Source organism: Osmerus eperlanus, chromosome 21, assembly GCF_963692335.1.
Source record: "Osmerus eperlanus chromosome 21, fOsmEpe2.1, whole genome shotgun sequence".
Taxonomy (NCBI): Eukaryota; Metazoa; Chordata; class Actinopteri; order Osmeriformes; family Osmeridae; genus Osmerus; species Osmerus eperlanus.
Window position 1 is genome coordinate 4,107,515 of NC_085038.1, and position 10,969 is coordinate 4,118,483.

The 10,969-nt window shown below is 45.2% G+C and overlaps 1 protein-coding gene across 1 annotated transcript; it reads left to right on the forward strand.

Annotated features, from left to right (window-relative positions):
• Positions 1-983: 983 nt before the first annotated feature.
• Positions 984-5,279, forward strand: clic5a (chloride intracellular channel 5a). Its single transcript, XM_062447433.1, has 6 exons — positions 984-1,246; positions 2,429-2,538; positions 3,053-3,178; positions 3,387-3,493; positions 3,789-3,973; positions 4,215-5,279. Exons 1-6 carry the CDS (start codon positions 1,190-1,192, stop codon positions 4,377-4,379), a joined length of 750 nt encoding a protein of 249 aa, XP_062303417.1. The 5' UTR covers positions 984-1,189; the 3' UTR covers positions 4,380-5,279.
• The last annotated feature ends 5,690 nt before the right edge of the window (positions 5,280-10,969 follow it).

Below are 10,969 nucleotides of genomic sequence, written 5' to 3' on the forward strand. Positions count from 1 at the left end.
GAGATCAAAACTGAACCACCAGACCGCGCTGACAACGTTGAAAATGAAAGTGATAGGATTAGATATAACTTAAAAAATGTTTTGGCTTTTAAAGCAATCCTTATAAGAAAATAAGTCGTACTGTGTATACATTGTTACAAAAGACCCTAGCCTGAAAACAGCTTTTTCACATCGAACATCCATCACTTTTAATGAACTATCTACATCTAGCCTTATAATTCTCCACAGAAAAAGCATCCATAGCCTCACTGTTTCACTGGTCTCTTTCCTCAGCCTCGTATAACCACATCCGACACACTCTTCTCTGGAGCCTTCACACAGACTCAAGACTTTTTCCTGCAGCCTCCTCACAAACCCCATCCTCCACACAGACTCCAGCCTCGACTTGTTCCCCACAGCCCAGCACACTTTTTCTTCATTAAACCAGAGAGACAGACCAATTATAATAAGTTCCCACACAAACTTCACACCCACACGTACACACACTCTCACACACTGTCACACACTCTCACAAACACCCCACATGGATACACACACTTTAAAACCCATACACACACAGCACAAAGGTACATCAGTGTAAGTGTTTGTGTGTGTTCATAGGATAGGGGTTACAGTGTTTTCTAAATATAACTTGGACTTATTGGAATGCACCCCTGGTGACTCAGGCCTAGGAGGACTGGGGACGATTCCAGTAGCATTGCCGTGTAAATTCCCAGTGTGAGAGTGTAAGGTGTGTGTGTGTTCCTGTCTGCAGTGCTGGATAACTGTCGTGGGTGGGGGCTTTGAAGGCTCCTATTGAAATAACATTTGCAGTGTGCTGCAGTTCACAAGGAGAGGAAAAAGGGAGCAGTGAAAAATATGAGAATGCACCCCTCATCTCTTCCACACGCACACACACACACACACACACGCCCTCCCTCTCTCCCTGGCTATTTTCGACCTGCACCCTCACACTGTCAGCTGGGCCGTGAGTACAAATGCAAACCTCCAGGACAGGACCAACACACACACACACACCCCGATGCAAGAAAGTAGAGGCAGAGATAGAGAGTTGAGAAATTGGACTAAATACAGATCCCACAGAGTACGACAGCAAGCTGTAAACAGAGACAGATCATGCACACACCTCTGCAGAGGGCAGGCTATAGAGACTAAACAGAAGGTTTGCCCATCTGGGTGAGTATTGAAGATGACAGACACTGCCACTGAGGATGAGAAGGATCCGGATATTGAGTTGTTTGTCAAGGTAGGATGTGTTTGTGTGTTGTGTTTTGATGTTTTTCTATGTGTATGTGTGGGTATGTTTAAAACCAGGTCAGATCAGTAATCTCTCAACAGTGACACCTCTCAGCCTATAGCACAGCAGGTGTGTGTGAGAGGAAAGGAGTAGGGGATGGTGAATTCAGTGTGTGACTGGAGTTTGGGAGATGTAACTCTTCCCTGTGTAGGATGTGTGTTTGGACTTTATAAACATCTTACGCTAGTACTGTGTTTTCCATGTTGTTGTTCCCTGCTGGCTGTGTGTGTGGAGGGATGAAGTAACCCAACACGCATGCTCCAGTGTAATGTTCCCCTCCGTGTGTCTGACTGACGCAGCAACAGGTCTCTCTCTCTCTCTCTCTCTCTCTCTCTCTCTCTCTCTCTCTCTCTCTCTCTCTCTCTCTCTCTCTCTCTCTCTCCCTCCTTCTGACTCTTTCTCTCTGTCTTTGTCCCCTCTCTCTCTTTCTTCTCTGGCTCTCTCTGCCTTTCTCTCTCTCTCTCTTTTGCTCTCTCTCTCTCCCATCTCTTTCTCTGTTTCTCCCTCTCTTTCTATCTGACTCTCTCTCACTTGTTCTCTCTCTCTCTCGTGCCCCTCTTCTCTCTTTCTTCATCTCTCCTCTTTAGTCCAACATACCTACTAAATTATTACTAGGGTCCATTCAGCAGTGAATGTATGAGGTTAAATGGTCTGGTTATGAGGTGCCTTCTGACACGACCCTGTGTTTGTGTGTGGGAGGGGGGAGCATGGGGGGTAGTGTGGGGCTATGGGGCAAGTGGAGTGTAAGTGTGGGGTAAAGTGGGGCTACAGGGCAGGTGGATTGTGTGGGGAGAATTAGTGTGGGGCTATGGGGCAGGTAGACTGTGAGGGGTAATGTGGGGCTATGGGGCAGTTATCGTGTGTGTGGCATGGCTCAGTGAAGCATCTAATGGAAGGAGTGTGTATTATTAATGGAGCAGCATGGTGTCCCGTTACAGTGATCCTTTTCACCTCCGTCACATGCTGTGCCACCAGACACCTCCAAGCCCACCTCTTCACTCAGACCTCTGGGGCGGGCACTGATTCCCTTCCTGTGTTATTAGACAGCACACATGGGTCAATTACTGTTTGCAAAAATGTTTTTGTTTGTCTGTGCGTGGACTTGTGTACATGTGTGTGTGTGTTTTCCAGGCGGGGAGCAATGGGGAGAGTATAGGCAACTGTCCGTTCTCCCAGCGCCTCTTCATGATCCTCTGGCTGAAGGGAGTGGTCTTCAACGTCACCACTGTGGACCTCAAGAGGTGCAAATCCCTCTCTCTCCCCCTCTCCTCACTCCTCTATCCCTGTCCATCCCTCGGTCTCTTTTCCCCTCTCTCTCCCCCTCTACTCGCTCCTCTATCCCTGTCCATCCCTCGGTCTCTTTTCATCTTTCTTTCCCCCTCTCTTTCAGTCTCTCTTTATCTAGCTTTCTCACTCTCCTGCTCATGTTCCACACTTCTCTCACTCCTCTCTCTCTCTCTCTCTCTCTCTCTCTCTCTCTCTCTCTCTCTCTCTCTCTCTCACACACACACACACACACACTGATGTACATGTGTAACAAGACGTAGCCACACTGCTCGTCAGTCCTCCTGATCTTTCCCCTTACTGTTACTCGATCCCGGGGCGTCTGACTCGCAAGCGTGACTCCTTACCAGCTACGCCAACGAAAACTGTACCCTTTCACTGGTGCAGCTGGACTATTCATACCTGAGGAGTGAGTTAAACCAATTCACATTGGTTACACATACAGTAACACAGACTGCTGTCCATCTCCAGGAAGCCAGCTGACCTCCACAACCTGGCACCAGGGACACACCCTCCGTTCCTCACTTTCGATGGAGAGGTCCGCACAGACGTCAACAAGATAGAGGAATACCTGGAGGAGATGCTGGCCCCACCCAAGTATACACACACAACACACAGACATACACACACACACACACACAAGCTTCTTCACATGCACTCACACACACATACTCACATGGATACATACACACACAAACACTCACACACAAGCAGATGGGCACAAACACACCTACACACCGTTTACATTAGTCTGTCTGAGTTGCTTAGGGTTATTTTACAGTAATGTATTCTTGTTTTTGTTCAGATATCCTAAACTGGCAGCAAAGCAGCGTGAGTCAAACACAGCTGGAAACGACATCTTCGCCAAGTTCTCAGCCTACGTCAAAAACACCAAACCACAGAACAATGCAGGTGTGTGTGCGTGCGTGTGCATATCCCACTGACATATCTGCAAATCAGGGAGTCAGGTGGCTGAGCGGTTAGGGAAGCAGGCTAGTAATCAGAAGGTTGCCAGTTCGATTCCCGTCCGTGCCAAATGACGTTGTGTCTTTAGGCAAGGCACTTCACCCTACTTGCCTCGGGGGGAATGTCCCGGTACTTACTGTAAGTCGCTCTGGATAAGAGTGTCTGCTAAATGACTAAATGTAAATGTAAATAAAAAACAGAATTTGTGTTGAGCTTGTGTTTGTGTGTGTGTGCCCTGCAGTGTTAGAGAGGAGTCTCAACAAGGCTCTTAGCAAGCTGGACGAGTACCTTCTCAGCCCCCTCCCAGAGGAGCCCAGAGGAGGCCACGCAGGGGCAGGGGTGGGGGGGGCCACCCGAAGGTACCTGGACGGAGACGAGCTCACACTGGCTGACTGCAACCTGCTTCCCAAGCTACACGTCGTCAAGGTAACACGCCTCCAGTCCAATCAGCTTCAGGCAGGAAGCTATAATATATAATGTCATTATTCATCAGACAGGAAGAGAAACAGGTCATAACATGAAAGCACAAAGACTCTTTGTGCCATAGCTGACCTGTGTTCTTCTCAAGATTTCCCAATAGATTAGTAAATAGATGGCATTTTAGAGGAAATAGAGTGCTGTTGGGAGCATCTGTAATCCTCAACTCTATATTGGGTTTTGTCCTCAGGTGGTTGCTAAGCGATACCGAAACTATGAGATTCCCTCCGAGTTGCAAGGGGTGTGGCGTTACCTAGGCAACGCGTACAGCCGAGACGAGTTCACCAACACCTGTGCAGCGGACACCGAGATCGAGTTGGCCTATCAAGATGTGGCCAAAAGGCTGGGAAAGTGAGAGAGCGTCCAATAGAAGTCACCCACCCCAATCATTGAGAAGACCCCGTTTCTTTACGGGTTGAGATCCTCTACTTATTTTCTCCAGTGCTTTGCGGTCCTTTTCTATCGATTTGGACGAGTGAAGAAACAACAGTTAGCTAGGCCTAATACTACAGTTTTAAAGCAATGGAGCTTTTACTCTTTTATACAGACTTTCCGCGACCTGCTCCTGTCTAACAGCTTCAAAGTTGTATTGTATAGAGTATCGACTGCGAAAATGAATTGTGCACCATGAAATGTTGACTATACTTTACCATGAAACAGTCAGGTTTAATAACCCTTTAAAAAAGCGTGTTTGATAATAGCCATATAACTGTTGATATTGCGTCAGTAGCTTGAGGCATAGAAAACAGCATTGTTGTTGATGTTGGGCAAAAGATAGCCTAAATTACTTAAAGCCAAAGTGTAAAAACAAATCGGAGTAGACCCCAGGAGGTAGGCCTACTTGATTAAAATATATTGTATTTATGTTTGTAAAAAAATCTGTCAGTACATCCCAAGGACGTCATGTACAAATATTAATTAGACTGCATGTAGGGCTATCTTGTTTTAGGCTACTGTATTCAGATTAATATGCCTACGTGATGTCTTTATAGTATGGCATCAAGATTAACATATTTCATAATAACCCTCTAGTTTGAATGCTTTAATATAATGTCAAAAAAATAGGCCTTCACAAAGAAATGACTTGTTTATAAGAAGAGCATCAGACTCTGGAGAGTCAGAGAATGAATGGGTATTTCATGTTTAAAGGTAATTGCTCTTGTGCTAATTTGTCTGCGAGAAGATTCAAAGTTTGTTCACGGTGTTGATCAGTATATACTTGCTCCTGTTTCAATAATAAATCTATTTTCTCAGATCTGCCTCATGATGCTTGTCGCCAAGTTAATTGGCCTAATGCACGTTCTTGCAGTGAAGCCGTTTTTTTTACAACAGCTTCACGTAATTTCTTGCCATAAACAGCAGATGGCAGTGTAAGCATTCTCCCTAGCTCTGTACGGGTTCGTATTGAAAGATGTCCGATAAAAAATGCACAGAAGAGAAGTTGGGAGAGGACATAAGAATAAAGAGATATGAGGTGAAGAATGGTCGAAGAGCAGGAGCCGGGGAGAAGAGAGGAGGTAGTGAGGAAAGGGAAGTAAGCACGTCAGCTAAGCACGCTTTTTAAAGTACAGTGAGTATACCAACTGTGAATTGAAATCACAGTGCCAATGAGCGCATCCTAAAACTTTCTAACAATTTCTCATAAGAAATTTGAATTTTTAATGTTATTATGCAATCAGTAATGGTATACGTTGTGATTAGACTGTGATGATGAGGCTGTTAAAATATTCCACAAGTCATTTTCTGTCTTCCTTAATCCATGAACAAAATGTTTATCAAAGTGCTTAACATTTTTCCATTTTGAAATTGAGGTTGATTATGATAAACTATTCCTGAATCATAAAGGAAGAGAATGTAAGAGTTGACAGGGTAAGAGAGGGGGGAGGGGATATTTTGGCTGGTGGTGGATTAGAGCCAGGGGAACATGATATGTGGATGAAGAGAAAGAGAGGTGAACATGATATCTGGATGAAGAGAAAGACAGGTTAACAGATTGTGTATACTACTAATATACTGGCTCTTTTCCACTCTCTCTGTCTCCCTCTCTCTATTTCTGTCTTTCATTCTTTGGATTGCTGTCTTTCTCCCTACCTGTACGCACTGTCTCTCTTTCCCTCTATTTCTCCTGCTTTCTCTCTAACACGCTCTCCCTCTCTCTCTCCCCCTCCCTCCCTCTCTCTCTCTCTGGCACAGCAGGATGTGTACATTCAGACAGTCAGTAGTAACTGCTGCAGTAACAGCGGGCCCCTGGAAGCTCATCAAGCAGTCAGGGTGGTCAGCTGTGTGTCTGTCTGCTCAGAGTCACATGCCTCTCAATATGGCCGTCAGACTAGGAAATATGAAAGTGACTGTTGCTTATTGGAAATCCAGGTATGGAGAGGTCATTGCATTTCTAATGCTGGTTTCCACTTCTGTGTGTTTTATCTCAGAAGTGGATTTAAAAAGTATCCTGTATTATAAGTATCCAGAATTCAAACACGCACGCACACACACACACACACACACACACACACACACACACACACACACACACACACACACACACACACATCTGACAGGTTCATCAGAACTGGTACAGCCTTCCTCTGAGGAGTTGTCAGGGTGGATTTTGGTCCAACTTCAACTTCAACTCCATCTCTCAGGAGTTGAGTGACCATGACTGTGTGGAATAGTTTTTTTCATCGTTTGATGAAAAGTAGGTTGTCTATGACAGCTTGTGGGCAAAGCCCTCTTCAAATGAGTGGGTTGTTTGTTGTTCATAATGTCTGACACGTTCAGGGCAAATCTTTTCCCAAACACAAAAGGGAAAATGTCCATTTAAGGCCTTGCCCAAGGCTGGACAGATGTGTGTGTTTATGTGTATGTGTCTGCATGTATTTGTTTTTATGGTTGTCTATTTGTGTGCCTGTGAGTGTGTGTTTATGTGTGTGTATGGGTGTTTATGTTTGTGTGTACATGTGTCTGTGAATGTGGGCAGAGATGCCCCTTGGTGAAGCCTCTTCTATAAGCCTCATGTGGGCTGAAAGCTGGGCAGTAGCTGGTACCAGAGGCCATTGAGGTGGAGGTCATGGGCAGCCTGGTAGTGTGTATAATGAGTGGGAGAAGTGGGTGGGGGTATTGGCCTCTCTGTGGGACTAGCAGCTATTAGCCAATCATGGAAGTGTGTGACAGTCTAACAGGCTCTAATGGCTGGGCTGGGCTCGGGCAGACAGAGGTAACATGGAGCTAAGTGGACTTCCAGTCCTCCTCCCTCCCCCCCTTCACAGGCTCCAGTCTTTACCTCCACCCTCCCTCCACCCCTTCACAGGATGAAGTCTCCACCCCTTCACAGGATGAAGTCTCCACCCCTTCACAGGATCAAGTCTCCACCCCTTCACAGGATGAAGTCTCCACCCCTTCACAGGATCAAGTCTCCACCCCTTCACAGGATCAAATCTCCACCCCTTCACAGGATCAAATCTCCACCCCTTCACAGGATCAAATCTCCACCCCTTCACAGGATCAAGTCTCCACCCCTTCACAGGATCAAGTCTCCACCCCTTCACAGGATCAAATCTCCACCCCTTCACAGGATCAAATCTCCACCCCTTCACAGGATCAAGTCTCCACCCCTTCACAGGATCAAGTCTCCACCCCTTCACAGGATCAAGTCTCCACCCCTTCACAGGATCAAGTCTCTACCCCTTCACAGGATCAAGTCTCCACCCCTTCACAGGATCAAGTCTCCACCCCTTCACAGGATCAAATCTCCACCCCTTCACAGGATCAAGTCTCCACCCCTTCACAGGATCAAGTCTCCACCCCTTCACAGGATCAAGTCTCCACCCCTTCACAGGATCAAATCTCCACCCCTTCACAGGATCAAGTCTCTACCCCTTCACAGGATCAAGTCTCCACCCCTTCACAGGATCAAGTCTCCACCCCTTCACAGGATCAAGTCTCCACCCCCAACCATCATCACAGGCCTCAGTCACAGCATGTTCCACTCTCCCCGGGCCCCTCTTATAGCGGTGAAATGTTGACAGGTGAAGCGGAATATAAAGCGTGGCCACATCAACTATACAAACAGAATTTGATTAAATCTTGTACAATGTCTGCGTCTCAGTGCCAAGCAGATATTTGTGTTTGATCTAGCAGCAAGGTTTCTGTTCTAACTACCTTGTACAAAAAAGGAACACGTTTTTTATTCACTAGCTGCTCATTAACAGTGTGGGAGCAAAACCATGAGTACTTGCCTAATGGTCACATTTCATTGAGGGTTTGTTGTTGCCTTCTATATTATTTTTCTCTGATTTGTTGTCTTTCAGTGGCAGCTGGTGTTGACTGTGTGTGCTCTCCCTGCATTTACATCTGCAAACTGCTTTTGCATGGTATGAATGGTAGCCTGTAATCAGTAGTTTGTGAGGGGCAATTATAGTTACAGAAGGATAGCTGGAACTGCGAGGACGAATTAAACCTTTCCCGACTTTGAAGCGCAAGTCATACATTATTGTTTGTGTGTGTGTGTTGGGGGAGGGGTGCATGACGACACCAACCCTCCCTGGGTCAGTCTGGTCGACACTAACTGACCCAAGGGGGGATCTACAACACTGGTGGGGGGACAGCCTGTTTTTGAAATTTACTTGCTAATCGTTTATTTAACAGTCTCACATCCCCTTTAGACTTTCATGTCCACATTCTAGGGTAAAGCAATGGAATGAAACAGAACATTAATAGGAGGATTGTGTGTGTATTTGTATGAGTTCACTTGTGTGCCCACTTCTCTGCAATTTACCTCAACAATTTAGGCCACGAGTAGCAAGGACATAAAATAATGAAAATTGTAAGAACATGTCCATCAATGCTCCGGGATCTAGGCAGACAAACCTGGGACGCTTTCCCAGGTAATTACTGTCTTAGTCATCCAGTTGTTGCAGATAAGTGCAAATTGGCATTCACAGGGATGATGCCATTTGAAAACGCACAGTAAAACGAAAGCTTGCTGTGTCTCTGACTCAGGGTCATTATCTGTTCCATTTGTGGCCTCGTCCAGTGATCAAGCGTCAAAGGATCATGGCAGAGTGCCATTGCTAATGCGTGGATTTATGTGAAATATACAGTTAGGTCCATAAATATTTGGACATTGACACCATTTTCATCATTTTGGCTCTGTATACCACCACAATGGATTTGAAATGAAACAATCAAGATGTGCTTTAAGTGCAGACTTTCAGCTTTAATTTCAGGGTATTTACATCCAAATCAGGTGAACGGTGTAGGAATTACAATACATTTTATATGTGGTTGGTTTTATGTGTGGTTATGTATTGACAAGGAGCAGATAAAAGGTCTAGAGTTCATTTCAAGTATGGTATTTGTGTTTGGAATCTGTTGCGGTCAACTCTCAATATGAAGTCCAAAGAGCTGTCACCATCAGTGAAGCAAGCCATCGTTAGGCTGAAAAATCAAAACAAACCTATCAGAGAGATAGAAAAAACATTTGGTGTGGCCAAATCAACTGTTTGGTACATTCTTAAAAAGAAAGAACGCACTGGTGAGCTCAGCAACACCAAAAGACCCGGAAGACCACGGAAAACAACTGTGGTGGATGACAGAAGAATTCTTTCCCTGGTGAAGAAAAACCCCTTCACAACAGTTGGCCAGATCAAGAACACTCTACAGGAGGTAGGCGTATCTGTGTCAAAGTCAACCAGTAAATCAAAGTAAACCATTGGTGTATCAAAAACAGGAAGACCAGATTAGAGTTTGCCAAAAAACATCTAAAAGACCCTGTACAGTTCTGGAACAACATCCTATGGACAGATGAGACCAAGATCAACTTGTACCAGAATGATGGGAAGAGAAGAGTATGGAGAAGGGAAGGAACTGCTCATGATCCAAAGCATACCACCTCATCAGTGAAGCATGGTGGAGGTAGTGTTATGGCGTGGGCATGTATGGCTGCCAATGGAACTGGTTCCCTTGTATTTATCGATGATGTGACTGCTGACAAAAGCAGTAGGATGAATTCTGAAGTGTTTCTGGCAATATTATCTGCTCAGATTCAGCCAAATGCTTCAGAACTCATAGGACGGCGCTTCACAGTGCAGATGGACAATGACCCGAAGCATACTGCGAAAGCAACCAAAGAGTTTTTTAAGGCAAAGAAGTGGAATGTTCTGCAATGGCCAAGTCAATCACCTGACCTAAATCCAATTGAGCATGCATTTCACTTGCTAAAGACAAAACTGAAGGGAAAATGCCCCAAGAACAAGCAGGAACTGAAGACAGTTGCAGTAGAGGCCTGGCAGAGCATCACCAGGGACGAAACCCAGCGTCTGGTGATGTCTATGGGTTCCAGACTTCAGGCTGTCATTGACTGCAAAGGATTCGCAACCAAGTATTAAAAGTGACAATTAGATTTATGATTATGTTAGTTTGTCCAATTATTTTTGGTCCCTTAAAAAGGGGGGGGGCCACATATAAAATGTGTTGTAATTCCTACACCGTTCACCTGATTTGGATGTAAATACCCTGAAATTAAAGCTGAAAGTCTGCACTTAAAGCATATCTTGATTGTTTCATTTCAAATCCATTGTGGTGGTATACAGAGCCAAAATGATGAAAATTGTGTCAATGTCCAAATATTTATGGACCTAACTGTAGGTCTTCTGTTCTAGTAAAACATCAGAATATCCATTAAATCATATTCCATTTATAAAATCCATGAAACGTGGCAACGAAAAGGACGCCACTTAATTCAACGATCTTTGAAGAGCAGTATCGGTTGTGCTGCCTGGTGTCCAACTCTAAATTATACAGACAGCGCGAGCACTGCGTGTGATGTTCCATGGAACACACCAACAAGGCAGGTGTTACTCGTTCAGTATAACCCTCGAGTCTTTCTCGTTCATTTGTGTCCTACTGTTCTGAGGTCTCATTAGCCAGTAGGGCAAGACCACTCAA

Coding starts and splice junctions, on each gene's coding strand:
- clic5a (XM_062447433.1), top strand. CDS start 1,190: ATGACAGACACTGCCACTGAGGATGAGAAGGATCCGGATATTGAGTTG. Junction 2,539..3,052: donor ACCACTGTGGACCTCAAGAG/GTGCAAATCCCT, acceptor GTCCATCTCCAG/GAAGCCAGCTGACCTCCACA. Junction 3,494..3,788: donor CAAACCACAGAACAATGCAG/GTGTGTGTGCGT, acceptor TGTGCCCTGCAG/TGTTAGAGAGGAGTCTCAAC.